The sequence below is a fragment of the Pseudophryne corroboree genome, chromosome 6 (genome assembly GCF_028390025.1).
Source record: "Pseudophryne corroboree isolate aPseCor3 chromosome 6, aPseCor3.hap2, whole genome shotgun sequence".
NCBI classification, from domain to species: domain Eukaryota; kingdom Metazoa; phylum Chordata; class Amphibia; order Anura; family Myobatrachidae; genus Pseudophryne; species Pseudophryne corroboree.
In genome coordinates, this window is record NC_086449.1 from 645,291,804 (window position 1) to 645,315,782 (window position 23,979).

Below are 23,979 nucleotides of genomic sequence, written 5' to 3' on the forward strand. Positions count from 1 at the left end.
CAAGGGGGCGTGGCCTTCAGTGTAGTTTACCACACCATATACCCCTTATACACATTATGCACCACAATAGTAGGACCCCTTTCACATTATACCTCACGGTATGAGCCGAAATTCACATTTATACCACACAGTATGAGCCACATTCATATTACACCACACAGTATGAGCCAAATTCACATTACACCACACAGTATGAGCCAAATTCACATTACACCACACGGTATGAGCCGAAATTCACATTACACTTCACAGTATGAGCCGAAATTCACATTATAGCACACGGTATGAGCCGAAATTCACATTACACCACACAGTATGAGCCGAAATTCACATTATAGCACACAGTATGAGCCGAAATTCACATTATAGCACACAGTATGAGCCGAAATTCACATTATAGAGTGACAGAGTGACAGGGAGAGTGACAGCAGGGACATGGAAAGTGACAGCAGGGACATGGAAAGTGACAGCAAGGGAATACAGTAGGGACTAGGGAGAGAGAAAGGCAGCAGGGTAAGATTACCTGTTTAGCAGCGGCGGTGGTCTGCGGTGCTGTAGATGAGTAGGCTGTGGTAGGCGTGAAGTGGAGGAGGCTGTGGACCTCGGAGATAGTGCGGACGAGGAGGCTGTGGGTGCGCAGAGGTCCGAGGGCGGGGCGGCAGAAGAGGCTGAGGGCGGCTGCAGTGGATCTGGAACCAGGCTGGCTTTATTATCCCTACCGCCGCATCGAGCTCCTGTGACCACGGCGCTAATATTTCAAAACTGCTGCGGACCGGCAGCCAATCAGCGACAGATTTGAACTAGTAGCGCCGCGGTCACAGGAGCCCGATGCAGCGGCAGGGATAATAAAGCCAGCCTGGTCCCAGATCCGCTGCAGCTGGGAGTCTGGAACCAGGGCTCCCAGTGCGGCGGCGATGGTAGGGGCGGAGCGACGGAGGGCGGACCGGGAACGCAGCTTCTTTGTCGGCCCATACAGTAATGCCCCCAGCAGTAGCACCCCTTATACAATGCCCACAGTAGTATTGCCCCTTATGCAATGCCCCCAACAGTAGTGCCCCTTATGAAGTGCCCCCTTTACAATGCCTTCATTAGCTGTGCACCCCATCAGTAATGCCCTTAATGGTAATGCCCCTGTGTAGTATTGCCCCTAGTCGTTTAGCCCCAGTAGTCATGCCCATACTGGTAATGCCCCTGCAGTTATGACCCCAGCAATTTACTCCCCCCCCCCCCCCCCCCTTTAGTTTAGCCTCTGAGTGGTAATGCCCCCAGTAGTTTTGCCCTCATGTAGTTTGCCCCATGTAGTTTATCCCCCAGTGGTAATGCCCCCTGCAGTTGTGCTCCCAGTTGTTTAGCCCCTGTAGTTTAGCTCCCATGTAGTTTGCCAAAGTTAGTAATGTCCCCAGTAGTTTGCCCCCTTGTAGTTATACCCCCAGTAATTTAGCTCCTGTAATTATGCCCCCTTGTAGTTTAGCCCCCAGTAGTAATGCTGCCAGTAGTTTGCCCCTTTGTAGCTTGCCCCCTTGTAGTAAAAATGCCCCCAGTAGTTTAGCTCCCGTAATTATGCCCCCTTGTAGTTTAGCCCCCAGTAGTAATGCTGCCAGTAGTTTGCCCCTTTGTAGCTTGCCCCCTTGTAGTAATGCCCCCAGTAGTTTGCCCCTTGTAGTTTGCCCCAGCAGTAAAGCCCCCCAGTAGTTTGCCCCCAGTACTAAAGCCCCCCAGTAGTTTGCCCCTCTGTAGTTTGCCCCAGTAGTAAAGCCCCCCCAGTAGTTTGCCCCTCTGTAGTTTGCCCCAGTAGTAAAGGCCCCAGTAGAAACGCCGCTAGTGGTACACATATAGGAGGGAGGGGGGGGGGCACCATACTTACCAAGCCCCGCTCCCGCTGCAGTCCTCTCTCGCCGCCCGCTCCTCGGCACTATGGGAGAGACGTCAACGTCATGACGTCTCTCCCATAGCGCGCACTGACAGAGCCGGAAGCAGGAGCTCAGTACTGAGTTCCTGCCTCCGGCTGCCGCTGCGGAGAGGGAGACGGGCGCCCGCTGGTAACGCGATCTCAGCGGGCGCCCGGCATCTCCCTGCAGCGCCGCCCAGGACATCGGGTTAGGTGAGCCGGGGGAGGCGGAACTGCGTTCCGTCTCCTGGTGGAACTGACGGAACGCAGTTCCGCCCCGTTCCGGCTCACTTTAACCCCTGCTGTGATATGTGCCATGCAGTGCCCAGTGACCCTCTGTCAGGGACGGGTTGGGTATGGGAGACCAGCAGTAAGGATGTCGGCAGTAAAAATACTGACACAGGCATCCCAACTGCTCGGAATCCCAACAGAGGCACCACACTTAAGTAACCCTAATCAAAACTCTCCCCCTAACCCTCCCTCTAGTGTGTAAAACTAACCTCACATAATACACATGGACACACACACACACACACACACACACACACACACAGAGTTACACGCACTTTCCCTATATCAAATGGGGGGGGGGGAGGGGGCGCCAGTCCCTTACTTTGCCAGGGGTGCTCAGACCCCTAGATACACCCCTGCTGCAGGGGCAGTAGTTACGCCAGTGCCCATAAGATAAAATACTGTAATATGTTTCCAAATGTATCCAATAAGTGTTCGGTAGTTTTTTTACATACAGTATATGGTGGGAATGCCCTTCCCTTAATACTTTTTGGTCTAACATATTTAAGGGCTCAGAAGTAATTTTAAACGGTGAAGTAACAAAGGATTCTGGCTTTTGGTTACTTAATATTACATCAGTTAATACTAAAACCTACAAAAACTCCATGCTGAGGCATTTTAACAATGCGGCGAAAGCTGTAATACCTGTTTACTGGAGATCAACCAAAACTCCCTCAATAAAGGACTGGTTTAAAAAGATTGCATACTATATGGAGATGGATGCTTTTATTTCCTTCTCATCAGATAATACTTCAAGCTTTATCGCTACCTTGGTTGGAGTTCAGAGTCTCCATTATATCTATCCTTACTGGCCAACCATAACCTGTCCTGATGTTTGATATTTATTACGGCTGGACTCGTTTCAACAACTTAAAGACACTGGGGGTCATTCCAACCCTTTCGCACGCAACGGTTTTTCACTGCGGTGCGAACGGGTCGAGACTGCGCATACGCGTCGTTGCCTGGCAATGGATGTCGCCGGGCAACGGCGCACACAGCGGAAAAAGATGCAGCACCGATCGCAAGAAGATTGCCAGCGGAGAGGCGTTCTGGGGCGGATACTCACCGTTGGATGCTGTTTTCGAGGAGTGGTCGTCCGAATGCAGGTGTGTCCAGGCAAACGGAGGGCGGATGTCCGACGTCAAAGCCGGGAGGAACGTCGCTGGATCCGTCGCACAGGGTAAGTATAACCAGCCTTACTCTTCAGCAGCACAAAACTTTTTTAGCTTAGCAGGGCTGCACAAGCGTACGCAGCCCTGCTAAGCTAAAATACACTCCCCCATAGGCGTGGATTAGTTGATCGCACCAGCAGCAAAAAGTTGCTGGCTGCGATCAACTCTGAATGACCACCATAGACAATTATTTTACAATGAATTTTGCTTTCAGAATCTACTTAGTTTCCACTCCTTCTCCCCTTCTAGCCTCTCTTTTTTTCTCCTTTGCCGTCTTCTAGCTTCTTTCTGCTTTTCTCTTAAAATTGTGGTTTAGACAGTTTTTATTGTACCAACAATATTTTTTAAGTGTCATATACCTTGTGTTCAAATAACAATAATGAGGAAGTCGTTATCTTTTAGATTGAATGTTACCTCTAAAGACATCACTTGTAATTGCTCAATTAATGCTCTAAAACTTTTGTAATATTTAAAGCTTTATTGTATTTATATGTACAATTTGAATAAGACAAAATCAGTAAAAACTGAATAAAAAAATTCCTCATGTTAGTAATGTAATTTCTCTCTACAAACAGCTACTTTTAACATTTTCCTGAACCACTTGCCAGGGGCAGATAAATTGGATGCTTGCACTGTAGGTCTTTCTTGCTCTGTTCTATATTTCTTGTCCAGCAAACAACAATACCGTTAGTGCCTGGGGAGTATGCTTATATATTAAGGATGCCAACAGCTCCTAGTGATGTAGTAGTGCTGAATGGCTTAACCTGAAAAAATGGCAGCCAATACTGATTGTAGTTCACCTTAAAATCAATTAATGACCCCCATGACTGATTCCATTTACACCAGGTTATATATGTATTACCACCAATTAAGGAAAAGAAAAAAAGCTACTTGCTCTTTTTCTGTGTATTGTGCTGTGCAATGTGACGTGGCTGTAATTTCATACACAGTAACTGTTTCTCTACTGTAGCATGTTTCACTGTCTCTTTCTTATGCTTGTCATATTATAATTCTTGTCCACTGTAGATCATTTTATAACTATCTTTCTTTTATAAAAAAAAACAGGTGCAGAGATACTCGGCAAGTCTGTGCGCATTATCTTCTCTACGCTGGGCGTGTGCATATTCTATGCGGTGGGATACATGTTGTTGCCACTGATTGCGTTCTTCATCAGAGACTGGCGGATTCTCCTGCTGTCCCTCACTGTTCCAGGCCTGTTCTGTATTCCTTTGTGGTGGTAGGTGTCATGTTTACTGATGCAGGGGCGTTCATTAGGGGTGAGAAGACTGAGTTTGCATGTCTGTACTAGAGTATGTTGATGCTATGGCAATGTGGTCCTTCTCTATAGAACCATGGCTCCAAATGGACTAAACTTGGATTTACTGTCCTTAGTTTTCATGTTGAGAGCATCCTCATTCAGCAAGGGATTAGCATGCAGGAATAGCTACAAATACAGGGAGGATGGGATGAAATGATTTTACAACATCCACAATATTGACAAATGACACAGTGACGGTAGTGTTATGTCGACATGGTACTAATGTTATTTAGACCAAACAGCCCTGTTGTAGCCACATACGTAACACCCATTCTTTACTCTTCACTGGCTGCCAGTAAGATGACAAATCTATTTCAAGATTGGCTTACCAGGTTCTGATTCCTTGCTGTCCCTCTCGCTTACTGCAGTCTGTAGGTCAAGGACTGTTAGTAATACCTAGGATCTCCCTGAATTCATCTGGGTGTCATCCTTTTAGCTTTACAGCTCCGACTCTGTGGAACTCTTCTTCCCCTCAACAGGGCCGGATTAACAATGGGGCGGGTGGAGCTGCAGCTCCAGGATCCCCATGAAAATACATGTATCCCCCTTCTATTTCTCTCTCTCTCTGTCTGTATCCTCCTTCTCTCTCTCAGTATCCCGACTTCGCTCTCTCCCTGTGTCCCCTATCTCTGTGTCCCCATCTCTCTCTCTGTCTCCCCCATCGCTCTCTCTCTCTGTCTCCCCCATCGCTCTCTCTCTCTGTCTCCCCCATCGCTCTCTCTCTCTGTCTCCCCATCGCTCTCTCTCTGTCTCCCCCATCGCTCTCTCTCTCTGTCTCCCCCATCGCTCTCTCTCTCTGTCTCCCCCATCGCTCTCTCTCTCTGTCTCCCCCATCGCTCTCTCTCTGTCTCCCCCATCGCTCTCTCTCTGTCTCCCCCATCGCTCTCTCTCTGTCTCCCCCATCGCTCTGTCTCCCCCATCGCTCTCTCTCTGTCTCCCCCATCGCTCTCTCTCTGTCTCCCCCATCGCGCTCTCTCTGTCTCCCCCATCGCGCTCTCTCTGTCTCCCCCATCGCTCTCTCTCTGTCTACCCCCATCGCTCTCACTCTGTCTACCCCCTTCTCTCTCTCTCTCTGTCTACCCCCTTCTCTCTCTCTCTCTGTCTACCCCCTTCTCTCTCTCACTCTGTCTCCCACCTTCTCCCCTACTATCTCTCTCTGCATCCCCCTTTCTCTCTGTGTGTGTATCACCCCTCTCTCCCCCTTCTCTCTCTCCCATTTCTCCCCTTCTCTCTCTCTGTGTCTCCCTATTCTTTCTCTCTCTGTCCCCTTTTTTCTCTGTGTCTCTCCCTTCTCTGTCTCCCCTTTCTCTCTTGCTGTGTCTCACCCTTCTATCTCTGTGTCTCCCTCCCCCCCCTTCTCTCTCTCTCTATCTCCCCCCCTACTCTCTCTCTGTCCCCCTCCTTCTCTCTCTGTCTTCCCCCTCTTCTCTCTCTCTCTCGCTCTCTCTCTCTCTCTCTCTCTCTCTCTCCCCCCTTCTCTCTCTGTCTCCCCCCCTTCTCTCTCTCTCTCTGTCCCCCCTCCTTCTCTCGCTCTCTGTTTCCCCTTCTTTCTGTCCCCCTCCTTCTTTCTCTCTCTCTCTCCCTCTCCACCCTCCTTCTCTGTGTCTCCCCCCCTCACTCTCTCTGTGTATCCCCACCGTTCTCTCTTCCCTCCTCTCTATCCCCCTCATCACTACTCTCTTCCCCCTTTCTCTCTCTCCCACTTCTCCCCCTCTCTCTCTGTCTACCCCCCCCTCTCTCTCTCTCTACCCCCTGCTCTGTCTCCCCCCTTCTCTCTTGCTCTCTCTCTGTCTCCCCTTCTCTCTCTCTCTCTCTCTCTCTCTCTCTCCGTTTTCACTAATAGAAGTATAGCAGGGAGGGTTAGGATTAAGCACTAGGGTGAAGGTTAGTGTTAGGCTGTGGGAGGGAAAGGTTAGAATTAGGGTGTGGAAGGGGGAGGTTAGGGTTAGACTGCATGAGGAGAGGGTTAAGGAGAAGGTAAAGTGTAGGGTTAGTTTACTTACCAAGTAGTGTCAGTAATCCGACCGCCGGCACCCTCACTGTTTGGGTTCCCATACCCAACCCATAGACTGGCACATTCAGACATAGGCACATAAACATATAGCGGAGCACATATAGGCATAATGCAGGCACATACGTACATACAGTAGCACACATGGACATAAAGGAACACATACGGATATAGGCACGTACGAACATAGATGGGCACATTCAGACATAGAGGAGCACATACAGACAGACATAGGCACATTCAGACATAAAGGAGCACATACAGACATAGGCACATGGAAGACTTGGGTCTATTTACTAAGCCTTGGGTGGAGATAGATAAAGTACCAACCAATCGGCTCCTAACTGACATTTTTCAAACACCGCCTGTGCATGGCAGTTAGGAGCTAATTCGCTGGTACTTTGTCTCCGTCCACTTTAACTCCATCCAAGGCTTAGTACATAGACCCCATAGGCACATACAGACAGGCAGATATGGACATAGCGGAGCACATACAGACATAGTCATATATGGACATAGAGGAGTACATACAGACACATAGGACCACATGAGCTCCAAATTCTAACTTGCCACTGGAATTACTTTACACCCCACAGCACAGGTCACACCCCCACATCACTAGTCACCCCGCCACAGCACTGGTCACACCCCTGTGGTGGCACACAATAAGCCCTTCAGCAATTTCAGCTCCAGGCCCATGTGGACCTTAATCTGGCACTGCCCCTCACAGTTCAAGAGGCCTTCACTCTAGAATCCTTCAAAAACAGACTCCGACTAACCTGTTTACTCAGCATTTCAGTAATGAACCTTTAGTTCCTAAGCAACCCAAATGCTTATTTCTCTTTTCTGGTGATCTTATGTATTTTGTGCTGTAAATGCAAATGTAAAACTCTTTGGGTGGAATGTTTATTTTTAGATGGTGGCCAAACGGTGCTAGTCAATTGTAGCTCCATTTTGGTGCAATGGCTGCATTTCAGCTCGCACCCCCAGAGGTGACATGAGAACGGTGAACCTAACATGCCAACCTGCATAGAATTTTTCTTGTAAAACAGATTCCCTTCTTTCTCTGACGTCCTAGTGGATGCTGGGAACTCCGTAAGGACCATGGGGAATAGACGGGCTCCGCAGGAGACTGGGCACTCTAAAAGAAAGATTAGGTACTATCTGGTGTGCACTGGCTCCTCCCTCTATGCCCCTCCTCCAGACCTCAGTTAGAATCTGTAGCCGGCCAGAGCTGGGTGCTCCTAGTGAGCTCTCCTGAGCTTGCTAGAAAAGAAAGTATTTGTTAGGTTTTTTATTTTCAGTGAGATCTGCTGGCAACAGACTCACTGCTACGTGGGACTGAGGGGAGAGAAGCAAACCTACCTGCTTGCAGCTAGCTTGTGCTTCTTAGGCTACTGAACACCATTAGCTCCAGAGGGTTCGAAAACAGGGCCTGACCTCGATCGTCCATTCCCGGAGCCGCGCCGCCGTCCCCCTTGCAGAGACAGAAGAGAAGCGATGAAATCGGCGGCAGAAGACTCCTGTCTTCATTAAGGTAGCGCACAGCACTGCAGCTGTGCGCCATTGCTCCCACTGCACACCACACACTCCGGTCACTGTAGGGTGCAGGGCGCTGGGGGGGGCGGGCGGGGCGCCCCCTGGGCAGCAATTATAATACCTTTTGGCATAAAATACACATAATACAGTCTGAAAACTGTATATGTGTAAAAAACCCCGCCATTAAGTACATAAAACGCGGGACAGAAGCCCGCCGCTGAGGGGGCGGGGCCTTCTTCCTCAGCACACCAGCGCCATTTTCCCTTCACAGCTCCGCTGGAAGCAGCTCCCCAGGCTCTCCCCTGCAGTTTCCTGATACAAGAAGGGTAAAAAAGAGAGGGGGGGCACATAAATTTAGGCGCAAATAAGATATTTAAGCAGCTATTGGGTAAATCACTTTTTATAGTGTAAATCCCTGTGTTATATAGCGCTGTGGTGTGTGCTGGCATACTCTCTCTCTCTGTCTCCCCAAAGGACTTTGTGGGGTCCTGTCCTCAGTCTGAGCATTCCCTGTGTGTGTGCGGTGTGTCGGTACGGCTGTGTCGACATGTTTGATGAGGAGTGTTACGTGGAGGCGGAGCAGGGGCAGATAAGTATGGTGTCGCCCCCGACGGGGCCGACACCTGATTGGATGGATATGTGGAAGGTCTTAACCGACAGTGTCAACTCCTTACATAAAAGGTTCGATGACGCAGCAGCCTTGGGACAGCCGGGGTCTCAGCCCGCGCCTGCCCAGGCGACTCAGAAGCCGTCAGGGGCTCATAAACGCCCGCTAGCTCTGATGGTAGACACAGATGTCGACACGGAGTCTGACTCCAGTGTAGATGAGGATGAGACAAATGTACAGTCTACAAAAGCCATCCGATGCATGATTACTGCAATGAAAGATGTATTGCACATTTCTGATATTAACCCGGTTACCACCAAGAGGGGTATTATGTTTGGGGAGAAAAAGCAGCCAGTGACTTTTCCCCCATCTGATGAATTAAATGATTTGTGTGAAGAAGCCTGGAGTTCCCCTGATAAGAAACTAGTGATTTCTAAGAGGTTACTGATGGCGTACCCTTTCCCGCCAATGGATAGGTTACGTTGGGAAACATCCCCTAGGGTGGACAAGGCGCTAACACGCTTATCTAAAAGGGTGGCACTGCCGTCTCAGGATACGGCCGCCCTAAAGGATCCTGCGGATAGAAAGCAGGAAGCTATCCTGAAGTCTGTGTATACACACTCTGGTACTCTACTGAGACCTGCTATTGCTTCAGCCTGGATGTGTAGTGCTGCAGCAGCATGGACTGATACCCTGTCAGACAACATTGATTCCCTCGACAGGGATACTGTTTTGCTAACCATCGAACATATAAAAGACGTCGTCTTATATATGCGGGATGCCCAGAGGGACATTTGCCTGCTGGCATCTAGAATTAATGCAATGTCCATTTCTGCCAGGAGAGTATTATGGACTCGGCAGTGGACAGGTGATGCTGATTCTAAAATACACATGGAGGTTTTGCCTTATAAGGGTGAGGAATTGTTTGGGGACGGTCTCTCGGACCTCGTATCCACAGCAACTGCTGGGAAGTCCACTTTTTTACCTCAGGTTCCCTCACAGCCTAAGAAAGCACCGTATTATCAAATGCAGTCCTTTCGGCCTCAGAAAGGCAAGTGGGTCAGAGGAGCATCCTTTCTGGCCAGAGGCAAGGGCCAGAGGCAAGGGTAGAGGAAAGAAGCTGCACCAGGCAGCCAGTTCCCAGGAACAAAAATCCTCCCCTGCTTCCACTAAGTCCACCGCATGACGTTGGGGCTCCACAGGCGGAGCCAGGTGCGGTGGGGGCGCGTCTCCGAAACTTCAGCAACCAGTGGGTTCGCTCACAAGTGGATCTTTGGGCGGTACAAATTGTATCTCAGGGATACAAGCTGGAGTTCGAGGTGACTCCCCCTCGCCGTTACCTCAAATCAGCCTTGCCAGCTGCTCCCAGGGAAAGGGAGGTAGTACTGGCGGCAATTCACAAGCTGTACCTCCAGCAGGTGATAATCAAGGTCCCCCTCCTTCAACAGGGCAGGGGTTACTATTCCACAATGTTTGTGGTACCGAAACCGGATGGTTCGGTGAGATCCATTCTGAATTTAAAATCCTTGAACACTTATATAAAGAAGTTCAAGTTCAAAATGGAATCGCTCAGGGCAGTTATTGCAAGCCTGGAAGAGGGGGATTTTATGGTGTCGCTGGACATCAAGGATGCTTACTTGCATGTCCCCATTTACCCACCTCACCAGGAATACCTCAGGTTTGTGGTACAGGACTGTCATTACCAATTCCAGAGGTTGCTGTTTGGTCTCTCCACGGCACCGAGAATATTTACCAAGGTAATGGCCGAAATGATGATACTCCTTCGGAAGAAGGGAGTTATAATTATCCCGTACTTGGACGATCTCCTCATAAAGGCGAGGTCCAGAGAGCAGTTGTTGGTCAGCGTAGCACTCTCTCAGGAAGTGTTGCAACAGCACGGCTGGATTCTGAATATCCCAAAGTCGCAGCTGATTCCTGCGACGCGTCTGCTTTTCCTGGGCATGATTCTGGACACAGAACAGAAGAAGGTGTTTCTCCCGGTGAAGAAGGCCCAGGAATTGTCATCTCTGGTCAGGGACCTCCTGAAACCAAAACAGGTGTCGGTGCATCACTGCACGCGAGTCCTGGGAAAGATGGTGGCTTCTTACGAAGCAATTCCCTTCGGCAGGTTCCATGCAAGGATCTTTCAGTGGGATCTGTTGGAAAAATGGTCCGGATCGCATCTTCAGATGCATCGGTTGATTACCCTGTCCCCAAGGGCCAGGGTGTCTCTGCTGTGGTGGCTGCAGAGTGCTCATCTTCTCGAGGGCCGCAGTTTCGGCATACAGGACTGGGTCCTGGTGACCACGGATGCAAGCCTCCGAGGATGGGGGGCAGTCACTCAGGGAAGAAACTTCCAAGGACAGTGGTCAAGTCTGGAGACTTCACTACACATAAATATACTGGAACTAAGGGCCATTTACAACGCCCTGAGTCAAACAGAGCCCCTGCTTCAAAACCACCCAGTACTGATTCAATCAGACAACATCACGGCGGTCGCCCATTTAAACCGACAGGGCGGCACGAGAAGCAGGATGGCAATGGCAGAAGCCACAAGGATTCTTCGATGGGCGGAGAATCACGTGCTAGCACTGTCAGCAGTGTTCATTCCGGGAGTGGACAACTGGGAAGCAGACTTCCTCAGCAGGCACGACCTCCACCCGGGAGAGTGGGGACTTCATCAAGAAGTCTTCACACAGGTTGCAAATCGATGGGAACTGCCACAGGTGGACATGATAGCGTCCCGCCTCAACAAAAAGCTAAAAAGATATTGCGCCAGGTCAAGGGACCCTCAGGCGATAGCTGTGGACGCGCTAGTGACACCCTGGGTGTTCCAGTCGGTATATGTGTTCCCTCCTCTTCCTCTCATACCCAAGGTACTGAGAATAATAAGAAAAAGAAGAGTGAGAACAATACTCCTCGTTCCGGATTGGCCAAGAAGGACTTGGTACCCAGAACTACAAGAGATGATCACAGAGGACCCATGGCTTCTGCCTCTCAGACAGGACCTGTTACAGCAGGGGCCCTGTCTGTTCCAAGACTTACCGCGGCTGCGTTTGACGGCATGGCGGTTGAACGCCGGATCCTAACGGAAAAGGGCATTCCAGATGAAGTGATTCCTACGCTAATAAAAGCTAGGAAGGATGTGACAGCAAAGCATTATCACCGCATATGGCGGAAATATGTCGCTTGGTGTGAGGCCAGGAAGGCCCCAACAGAGGAATTCCAGTTGGGTCGATTTCTGCACTTCCTACAGTCAGGGGTGACTATGGGCCTAAAATTGGGGTCCATAAAGGTCCAGATTTCGGCCCTATCTATTTTCTTTCAAAAAGAACTGGCTTCACTGCCTGAAGTTCAGACGTTTGTTAAGGGAGTGCTGCATATTCAGCCCCCTTTTGTGCCTCCAGTGGCACCTTGGGATCTTAACGCTGTGTTAGATTTCCTGAAATCACACTGGTTTGAGCCACTTAGGACCGTGGAGCTAAAGTATCTCACGTGGAAGGTGGTCATGCTGTTGGCCTTAGCTTCAGCTAGGCGTGTGTCAGAATTGGCGGCTTTGTCATGTAAAAGCCCGTATCTGATCTTCCATATGGACAGGGCAGAATTGAGGACTTGTCCCCAATTTCTCCCAAAGGTGGTATCAGCGTTTCATTTGAACCAACCTATTGTGGTGCCTGCGGCTACTCGGGACTTGGAGGATTCCAAGTTGCTGGACGTAGTCCGGGCTTTGAAAATTTATGTTTCCAGGACGGCTGGAGTCAGGAAAACTGACTCGCTATTTATCCTGTATGCCCCCAACAAGCTGGGTGCTCCTGCTTCAAAGCAAACTATTGCTCGCTGGATCTGTAACACTATTCAGCAGGCTCATTCTGCGGCTGGATTGCCGCATCCAAAATCAGTAAAAGCCCATTCCACAAGGAAGGTGGGCTCTTGGGCGGCTGCCCGAGGGGTCTCTGCATTGCAGCTTTGCCAAGCTGCTACTTGGTCGGGTTCAAACACATTTGCAAAATTCTACAAGTTTGATACCCTGGCTGAGGAGGACCTTGAGTTTGCTCATTCGGTGCTGCAGAGTCATCCGCACTCTCCCGCCCGTTTGGGAGCTTTGGTATAATCCCCATGGTCCTTACGGAGTTCCCAGCATCCACTAGGACGTCAGAGAAAATAAGAATTTACTCACCGTTAATTCTATTTCTCGTAGTCCGTAGTGGATGCTGGGCGCCCGTCCCAAGTGCGGACTCTCTGCAATACATGTATATAGTTATTGCTTCACTAAAGGGTTATTGTTATGAGCCATCCGTACAAGGAGGCTCTGTTGTTGTTGTTCATACTGTTAACTGGGTATGGTTATCACAAGTTGTACAGTGTGATTGGTGTGGCTGGTATGAGTCTTACCCTGGATTCCAAATCCTTTCCTTGTTGTGTCAGCTCTTCCGGGCACAGTTTCCCTAACTGAGGTCTGGAGGAGGGGCATAGAGGGAGGAGCCAGTGCACACCAGATAGTACCTAATCTTTCTTTTAGAGTGCCCAGTCTCCTGCGGAGCCCGTCTATTCCCCATGGTCCTTACGGAGTTCCCAGCATCCACTACGGACTACGAGAAATAGAATTACCGGTGAGTAAATTCTTATTTTTTCTTTACGCTTATCCAGTAGTTTTCCAGTTGTTCTTTTCCTACCTTTAGGGAGATTACACGGTGGTTAATTTCCCCTCCAAGGCAAAGGTCTAAATGCTGATATTGATGTAAGACACTTTGTGCACCATAAGCTGTATTAGTAATGCTTACTTACAGAACATTAACCATGCTCACAAATCTCATTCATGTTCTAATCCTCATGTTGCTCACCCACCAGTGACCGCACAGCACTTGTACTTTGCCTGTCCAACAGGGATAATCACTCTCACGCATGACTTGCACTCCACCCCTATGTTATTGGCCTTTCATTATTTTCCAAATGCTGATGATACACAATTAATAATCTAGAGTTAAATAGTGATTTATTGGAATCCTAAAGCTTTGTTTGCCAAATCGTTTTTAAAAGGGACCTAGAGTACTAATGCAAATCTCTTGCCTGTCCATGACAAAAAAAAAAAAAAAGACTTAGCATCAACATTATCTGTAGTTTTATAATAGCCTTAGAATGTAGAACATGTTACTGTCCATGGTCATCCTGGGTGTGGATCATTGGGTCGACCTTAGCTAAGTCGATGGTCGATGCCTAACAAAGGTCGTGTCAACACAGAAAAGGTCTACATAGGATTTTTTTTGTTTTTTGGGTGCCAAGTACCATTTTAAACCACATTGATCCCAATTAGTATGTCGTTTCCATTACCACGCTTTGGGCAAGGTTACTATGAATAGTAGTAACCATAGATGGTAAAAGAGGAAAAATATGTAAAAAAAAATATTTTAAAAAATGGTGTCAACCATATGTGGGTCGATCATTGTCCTGTCGACTTTTTGACCATTTAAACCTGTCGACCATATGGGGTTGACATATAGACTGTCGACCTATTAACTTCAATCATATCATCCAGAACCCATCACCCTTAAACCCAGCTACTGGTATGGAAAAGTTGAATTTGCAGCACAGGAATGATTTGTAGCTGGCTTCCGTGATTGCTCACATATAGCTTATATTTACCCATTTGTAGAGTATTATACATCTCTGCGGCCAAGTCACATGACTTAAGTTCAACTCTAAATCAGCTTTTCTATGCCCAGAAATGAAAGAAACAAAATGTGGTTTCTCCCCACAAGGGGGCAGCACTATTCTTGTAGTAATCTTGTGATATACTGTACCAGTTTAAACAAGAAGCTCTAAGTGTTTTTAGATTGCATTATCAGCAAGTCTGTTAAGGTTATGCCACAGGCTAATGTAGTCATGTAGCAAATTGTGTTATTTGTATGGGGGTCTTTTTTTTTTTTTTTGACAATTAGTTACCAGGATTATAGTTTGCTTAAAGCAGGGCTGGGGAATGTCCGGCCTGCACAGTCTCTTCATCCGGCCCGGCGACCAGTGCTGCAGCCGCTGCTATCTGAGGGGAGGAGAGCGCAGTGCCTCTCCTACCCCTCAATGTGCTCAGTGATGTCTGGTCTCCGGCGGCGGCGGGATGAATTTGTTAGTCAAACAGAGCTCACGGACCGGCAGCCCCGGCTTCTCATTGGCTGCCGGTCCATGAGCTCTGATTGGATAACGAATAGGCGCCTCATTTGAGATACCCGCCGCCGGAAACCGGACTTCACAGAGCATTGAGGGACAGGAAAGGTGCTACGCTGTCCTTCCCTCGCACAGCAGCAACAGCAGAGACAGTGGTGAGCAGCAGGGGAGAGGGGCGGGGTCACTGTGGGGCAATGTGTATCTGGCAATATAGGCGGATCCAGGGGGGGCACTCTCCCCCCCCCCCCCCCCCCCACCTGTCATTTCTGACCTCTTTTTTTCAAAAGGAGAACAGCAGCAGCACTACTGCTATTTCTCTAACGTCCTAGAGGATGCTGGGGTGACCCAGTTTAGAAATTGTGCCTGGAGGAGCGGGTCACAGCTAGGGGAGCTCTCCTGAGCTTTCCTAGGAAAAGTTTAGTTTAGAGTTTTTTATTTTACAGGGAGACTGCTGGCGACAGCCTCCCTGCAGCGTGGGACTAAGGGGGGAGCAGTGTCCGCCCTGTGGGGTCTGAGCCACTGACTCCGCTGAGTGGACACTGAGCTCCAGAGGGGCTGATCGGTCCCCCCGCAGGGCATGCTGCCGACCCCTTACAGAGCTGAAGAAAGTGGTGAGTTAGTCACCGACCCCCCTAGCAAGTGGGGGGCCGGTGTGAAGATGGCGGCAACAGGGGAGGGAGCGCGGTATTACCGCGCTCCCGGATGGTTACCAGAGGCACACTGTGCGGCGCTGTGAGGGGCGCACTGGGCCAGCGCTTACCCCTCACACTTGGTCAGCAAGCCTGTCGGGCCCCTGGGATCCAGCCAGCACAACTCCTCAGACCAAGATTTAAACACTGCAGAGCGGGAAGACAGCGCTGGGAAGGGGGCGGAGCTTCTCCTCAGAGCAGACCTGCAGCGTTCCAGCGCCATTTTCCTCCATGCTGCATGCTGAAGGAAGATCCTCATCTACTCCACAGCAGCTCCAGTTACTGTACGGTACCAGGGGGTTGTAGAAGGGAGGGGAGGCTGAATACTTGACTGTGTGTCCTATTAAGGAGCACAAGTCAGCGCTGGTAAGAGGTTTCTCTTTGTATAGAAAGCGCTGGTGTGGGTTGGCTCCAATCTCTGTCTCTCTCTTGCCATTCTTGAGGGGGAAACTCTGTCCTACCCCATCCTGTGTGTGTGTGGTGTGTTTGGTGGTAACTAGCAGCGATGTCCAGGGATACTGTGTCTTATGCTGCTGAGGATTTATCCTCCCAGGATGATCCCATTCCATGCAATCAGGGTAGCACTGGTTTAGCACAGATTCCAGCAAGGGAACCAGAGTGGTTTTCCTCTATCAGGACTTGGATGTCCCAGATTGCTGACAGGGTTACCAGTACTGAGTTGGCAACCCAGGTATTGCAGTCCTCTATGGCTGTGTGGCCCTTGTCGGGTACCTCGGGCCCCGCTATATATCCCCACAAACGTGCGCTTGTGCAGGTAACACAAGACGACACGGATACCGATTCTGACACTACAGATGGTGACGGGGATGTGTTGCGGGGGTCCGCATCTCTTGCAAGGGGGTTGCAGCTGTTGATAAAGGGCGATCAGGGATGTGTTAAATGTTAATGATACCACACCTGAGCAGGTTGAGGAGGCTTTCTTCACTGAAAACAAGAAAGCTTCGCTAACCTTCCCTGCGTCAAAAGAGCTGATTGCTATATTTGAAAAGGCCTGGGTGAACCCTGAAAAGAAGTTTCAGATCCCTAAAGGGTTCTGGTAGCTTTTCCTTTCCCTGAGGAGGACAGGAAAAAGTGGGAAAACCCGCCAATCGTTGACGCTTCTGTATCTAGACTCTCAAAGAAGGTGGTTTTGCCGGTACCGGGATCTACAGCCTTGAAGGAGCCGGCAGATAGGAAGATTGATAATACTCTGAAATCAGTGTACACTGCTTTAGGGGCCATATTACGTCCCACTATTGCTAATGCGTGGATTGCTAAGGCTATAGTGAAATGGTTGGCTGCCTTGATGGAGGATTTGGATACGATGGACATTGCATTGTATTTACTTAACATTCATGATTCTGCAGGTTTCATGGTGAAATCTATGAAAGACCTGGGTTCCATGTCTGTTTCAGCTCGTCGGGGACTGTGGCTTCGCCAATGGTCGGCTGACGCGGAATCCAGAAAAAGTGTGGAGTCGCTGCCCTATACAGGTCAAGCTTTCTTTGGGGAAGCCCTAGACGCATGGATATCTACCACTACTGCAGGTAAGTCTCCGTATCTTCCCTCAGCAGCTCCTGCTCCGAAGAGGTCCTTCTCCTCAGCTTCACAGCAGTCCTTTCGGCCCAACAAGACCAGAAAGGCCAAGTCTTCCGGTTGCTTCTTTAGGGGATGTAAGGTTAAGTCCAAGAAGCCTGCCGCTGCAGGATCCCAAGAACAAAAGCCTGCTTCGGGTACCACTAAGTCCTCCGCATGACGGTGGACGGGACGGCCCGGAGGTGGGGCCTGTGGGTGCGAGACTCAGACAGTTCAGTCATGTCTGGGTCTCCTCCGGCCTGGATCCCTGGGTGTTGGATATTGTCTCTTAGGGATACAGGCTGGAATTTCAAAGTCCCTCTCCTCATCGGTTTTTCAAGTCGGGCTTGCCAACTCTGTTGGAGGACAGCACAGTACTACTGGAGGCTGTTCAACGGCTGGTAGAGGCACAAGTCATTGTGCCGATACCACCGCACATGCAGGCGAAAGGTTACTATTCAAACCTTTTCGTGGTACCGAAATCGGATGGTTCGGTCAGGCCCATCCTGAACCTGAAATCATTGAACCCCTTTCTAAAGGAGTTCAAGTTCAAGATGGAGTCTCTCAGGGCGGTAATATCAGGTCTGGAAGAGGGGGAATTCCTGGTATCCTTGGATATCAAGGATGCGTTCCTTCACGTTCCGATCTGGTTGCCGCATCAGGCATCTCCGCTTTGCATTGCAGGACTCTCATTTTCAGTTCCAGGCCTTGCCGTTCGGCCTCTCGACAGTGCCGAGGGTGTTTACCAAGGTAATGGCGGAGATGATGGTGCTGCTCCGCAAGCGGGGGGTGAACATCATTCCTTATCTGGACTATCTCCTGATAAAGGCGTCGTCCAGGGAACAGCTGCTGCAGTCCATTGCTCTCACAACACGGCTGCTTCAGAGTCACGGGTGGATTCTGAACTTTCCAAAGTCACATTTCGAACCAACACGGAGATTGTCTTGATTGTCTCTTCTGGGAATGATCCTGGATACGGAAATACGGCCTGTATTCCTTCCAAGGGACAATGCGTTGGTGATCCAATCTATGGTCCGGGATGTCTTGAAGCCTCCCCGGGTGTCGGTTCATCAATGCATTTGCCTTTTGGGAAAGATGGTGGCCTCTTACGAGGCTCTCCAGTACGGGAGGTTCCATGCTCGGACCTTCCAACTGGATCTACTGGGCAAGTGGTCGGGATCTCACCTCCACATGTATCAGAGAATTCGTCTGTCGCCAAGGGTGAGGATTTCACTCCTATGGTGGCTCCAATTGCCTCACCTGCTGGAGGGCCGCAGGTTCGGGATTCAGGACTGGGTCCTGCTAACGACGCATGCGAGCGTTTGGGGCTGGGGAGCAGTCACTCAGGGGGTGACATTCCAGGGAAGGTGGTCAAGCCTAGAAGCCAGCCTGCCCATCAACATTTTGGAACTAAGACCCGTCTACAACGGTCTTCTTCAGGCGGCCCCTCTTCTAAGAAACAGGGCCATTCAAGTACAGTCGGACAACGTAACGACAGGGCGGAACGAAGAGCAGGACGGCGATGTCAGAGGTCACAAGAATACTCTTCTGGACGGAAAAGCACGCGTTGGCGCTGTCAGCCATCTTCATTCCGGGAGTAGACAACTGAGAAGCAGACTTCCTCAGCAGATACGATCTCCATCCGGGAGAGTGGGGCATCCATCCGGAGGTGTTCAAGCAGGTAACAGATCTTTGGGGTCTACCCCAAATAGACATGATGGCCTCTCGTCTCAACAAGAAGCTTCGGCGTTATTGTTCCAGGTCGAGGGACCCTCAGGCAGTGGCGGTGGACGCCCTGGTGTCTCCGTGGGTGTTCCAGTCAGTGTACGTGTTTCCACCACTCCCAAGAATCTTAAAGCTCATAAGGAGGACAAGGGTTCAAAGCGATCCTCATTGCCCCAGACTGGCCAAAGCGGGCTTGGTACGCGGACCTTTTGGATCTACTGCAAGAAGAGCCGAGGCCTCTTCCTCTTCGGGAGGACCTGCTGCAACAGGGGCCATTCGCCTATCAAGACTTACCGCGGCTGCGTTTGACGGCTTGGAATTTGAGCACCTGATTCTTGCTCGGAAGGGTATTCCGATAGAAGTGATTCCTACCCTCATACAAGCTAGGAAAGGGGTAACGTCTAAACATTACCATCGTATTTGGAAGAAATATGTCTCTGCGGTGGAATTTCAACTGGGACGTTTCCTCTTCTTCCTGCAAGCAGGAGTGGATATGGGGCTGAGATTGGGATCTGTGAAGGTCCAGATTTCAGCCGTGTCCATTTTCTTTTAGAAACAATTGGCTGCCCTCCCGGAGGTTCAGACCTTTTTGAAGGGAGTTTTGCATATCCAACCTCCCTTTGTACCGCCTACGGCACCTTGGGACCTTAACGTGGTGTTGCAGTTTCTCCAGTCAGATTGGTTTGAGCCTCAACGGGAGGTGGAGCTCAAATTTCTTACATGGAAGGTGGTCACTTTGTTGGCCTTAGCTTCTGCTAGGCGTGTCTCTGAGCTAGGGGCTTTGTCATGCAAAAGCCCTTACTTAATCTTCCATGAGGATAGAGCTGAGCTCCGGACTCGTCAGCAGTTCCTTCCAAAGGTTGTGTCGGCATTTCATATCAACCAACCTATAGTGGTGCCAGTGGCTACTGACCCCTCGATTACTTCAAGGTCCTTGGATGTCGTGAGGGCTCTGAAGGTTTATATGAAGAGAACTTCTCGTCACAGGAAATCGGACTCTTTGTCCTGTACGATCCCAAGAAAATTGGGTGTCCTGCTTCTAAGCAGTCTATTTCTCGCTGGATTAGGTTCACTATCCAGCATGCCTATTCTACGACAGGACTGCCGTGTCCAAAATCTGCTAAGGCCCACTCTACTCGTAAGGTGGGGTCTTCCTGGGCGGCTGCCCGGGGTGTCTCGGCAACGCAGCTTTGCCGAGCGGCAACTTGGTCGGGGTCAAATACGTTTGCACGGTTCTACAAGTTCGATACTTTGGCCTCTGATGATCTGAAGTTCGGTCAATCAGTTCTGCAGGAGCCTCCGCGCTCTCCCTCCCGTTCTGGGAGCTTTGGTACATCCCCATGGTACTAATGTGGACCCCTGCATCCTCTAGGATGTTAGAGAAAATAGGATTTTGGTACCTACCGGTAAATCCTTTTCTCGTAGTCCGTAGAGGATGCTGGGCGCCCGCCCAGCGCTTCGTTTTCCTGCATATGTTATTTGGTTTAGTACCACTTCGTTTAGTTGCGTACTGCATAGTTACTGGGTAAGTAATGTTTCAGCCGTTTGCTGATTAGTTCAAGCTAGTTGACTTGATGTGCCTTGTATGTGTGACCTGGTATGAATCTCACCACTATCTGTGTTAAGTACTTCTCTCGAAGTATGTCGTCTCCTCTGGCACAGTTTCTGGACTGGGTCTGGTGGGAGGGGCATGGAGGGGGGGCAGCCCACACCCTTAGACTCTTTGGGTGCCGGTGGCTCATGGTGGACCCGTCTGTGCCCCATGGTACTAATGTGGACCCCAGCATCCTCCTACGGACTACGAGAAAAGGATTTACCGGTAGGTACCAAAATCCTATTTTCTGTCAGTCAGATTTGAGAAAAGAGCCGGCAGGCACTAGGACCCGCCGTGGCTTTAACAGCAAGTCCGTGTGGTAACCAATGGGGAGGCTGGAGCTGCAGTTCCAGTTCCAGCCTCCCCCTGCTCACACCGCAACCTACCTCCCCAACTGCCAGCCGGCCAGAGTCCAGCCCAGGCGTGGGGTTCAAATGCCAGCATCGAGTAAAGGTGGGTACACACACTTATCGCGAGTCCGTCGGCCAGTGTGTACGGCTGATATGTCTGTGAACTCAGTCGTTCACAGATATATTGTGACGGCCCCACAGCAAAGCCGACAGCCAATATATCTACTGATATATTGGCGCATCGCTGTGTGTGTACGGGCGACCAGCCGCCCGCCCGTACACATGCTGTGGCGGCCGGCGGTGATTGACAGCAGAACTGGGCGTGTGTGTGTACATGCCCACCCAGTTCATGACGTCAGTCCCCGACGGATCGGGCAGTGTGTATGCACAGCACACTTCCCGATCCGTCCATAGATATATCTGCAGATCAGTTGATCAGCAGATATATCTATCAGTGTGTACCCACCTTTAGAATGTTACATATGATGGCGCAGAAGGATTCATTAGCCCTCACTGCACCGCACAGTTTCCCAGCACTTTCTCCTCCACTTCCTTTACCACCATGCTAGGTGCAGTCAAACTCAGCCTCAGCTTTGAGAAGGAGTGATTGTGACAGGGCTGTCCTGCAGATGTCTTATGCTGCTTGTTAGAAATCCAGCTGGCTGCTTCTGCTAATCAAAGATGGGCAGTTCGTGTCCTGCAGTCTGAGTCTCCGTGCAGTGCCCAAAACAAGGTATGCTGCACCTGCCACCACCAACTAAAAACGTTAATAATGATATTATGCTGGGGTGCCTTCCAGGATGCGCTCCTACAGCCAATCATTACCTGATGGCGTATTCTGTGAGGCCACGCCCAGTGTGATACCACGTGTGCCTTAGGTGCATGGAAATATAACTATTACCGTTCCCCTATCATGGTGCCCCCCCCTTTCATTTTCTTCTGGATCCGCTCCTGTCTGGCACTGTGGGGCAATGTGTATCTGGCAGTGTGGAGCAATGTGTATCTGGCACTGCACTACTGGGGACATATGTGTATCTGGCACTGTACTTTTGGGGACATATGTGTCTCACGCCCCATTTTAATTGGCCACTCCCCGTGTGGCATGTGACCACACCCATTTTTTGGGCATGCGCGCACATAGTACCACTAAGGGGCATAGCTACTGGGGCACAACTACTGGTGTCAGGCTAATTTTCAAGTTGATTATTTTTGTATGGCCCCCGAAGGATTTTATAAATATCCAAATGGCTCTTGGTAGAAAAAAGGTTCCGCACTCCTGGCTTAAAGGAACCTTCTACTGTGGTAATATATCTTTTTTAGATACCATGTTTCACTGAATTCTCCTTGCGAAATTAACAATGGGGCAGATGGAGCTCCAGCTCCAGGCCTCCACATATAAATAGGCCCATCATCATGACACCATGATGACCAGTCACCAGCTGGTTAGACTTTAGGCCACAAATCATGTTTTAAACTTGTTTTTCTATTTTTCTCACAAATTATGCAATTCTTAGACTTTTACATATTTAGGGGACATTGGGGCTGATAGTGTAGGGGGTGCACACACCCACAAGGCACTAATCACAGCTTCTGTAGTTCTTATAATTGGTCCTGGAATGTATTCAGCCTCAGCACCAGGCCAACGTGGACCTTATTCCAGTTCTGAATGGTCACTATATAGAAGATACTAGGAGTAAATATAACAGCATGCAACTTGCAGGCATCGGCGAGACCCCGGTGAGTCCGCCCAATATTTTAAAGTGGCAATCATGTAAAAGGCAACCTGTTAAGGTTCTCTCTTGCTCCTCCATACATTTCTCTAATGAGCCTGTATACTAGACTTAATGGAAACATTTGAATGTGCTGTTAATTTGTGTCTGTCACCTAATTATGTACAGTTTTTCGATAAACTTAATTTGATTTCATGTTTTCTGTGTGTGGGGGAGGGGGGGTTGTATTCACTGGGTATCCAGATATTTTAGGATTAGATAGACACTTCGGGGAGTATTTAATTCATATGGGTGTGCCAGCGGATGTCGCTGCTATGCTGGCTATGTGCATTTTCGCACAGCAGGCGATCAGGTCCAAACTGCGTATGCACCGCAATGCGCAGGCGCGTCGCACGGGTACAAAGCAGATTGCTGCTCAGCGATGGGTTTAGAGCCATTCGCACGGGTGATCGCAAGGAGATTGACAGGAAGAAGGGGTTTGTAGGTGACAACTGACCGTTTTCAGGGAGTGTCTGGAAAAATGCAGGCGTGCCCATGCATTTGCAGGGAGGGTTCCTGACGTCAATTCCGGTTCCTGTTCACAGTGGCTGAGTAAGTCCTGGGCTGCGCAGAGACTGCATAAAAGCAGTTTGTACAGCTCTGCTACACATGCGTTCGCACACTTGCACAGCTAAAATACATCCCCCTGTAGTCAGTGACTATCTGATCGCAGCTGTGCAAAAATCGCCTGCTAGTGATCAGGTCTGAGTTAGGCCCCATATCCACTCACACTGCTAATACGTCACCCAACAGCATAGTGCCAGCCATTTTCCTTAAAAGATGACTACACATTCTGTAATCTTTACAGTCCCATGTTAGCAGCCTATCTCATCTTCTTCTTTGCTGAATCCAGACACACATTTCAGAGATGAGGCAGGCTACAGACCAGTTAGTTTAACATCTATAGTGGGGAAAATATTGGAAGGAATTCTAAGGGACGTCATACAGGAGTATCTAAAGTCCGCTAGGATTATTAGCAAGAACCAGCATGGGTTTGTGAGGGACAAGTCATGTCAGACTAACTTAATTAGCTTCTACGAGGAAGTGAACAATAAACTTGATCAAGGAAAAGCAGTAGATGTGGTCTTCCTAGATTTTGCAAAGGCCTTCGATACAGTTCCTCACAGGAGACTGATGATCAAATTAAAGGAGATTGGCCTAGGAAAAACTATTTGCACATGGATAAGCAGCTGGTTGGATAGCAGGGTACAGCGAGTAGTGGTTAACGGGAAGTCCTCAACCTTCTCACCAGTAGTCAGCGGAATACCACAAGGGTCCGTACTCGGACCACTACT

General features: G+C 49.7%; 1 protein-coding gene across 2 annotated transcripts in view; it reads left to right on the top strand.

The window, feature by feature from the left end:
* Nucleotides 1-23,979, top strand: part of LOC134933179 (organic cation/carnitine transporter 2-like) — a 194,839-nt gene that overhangs the window by 121,561 nt on the left and 49,299 nt on the right. For both annotated transcript variants that reach the window (XM_063928191.1, XM_063928192.1), the window contains exon 4: nt 4,417-4,588. In XM_063928191.1, the coding sequence (XP_063784261.1) occupies nt 4,417-4,588 (172 nt within the window). The remainder of the gene's footprint in view (nt 1-4,416; nt 4,589-23,979) is intronic.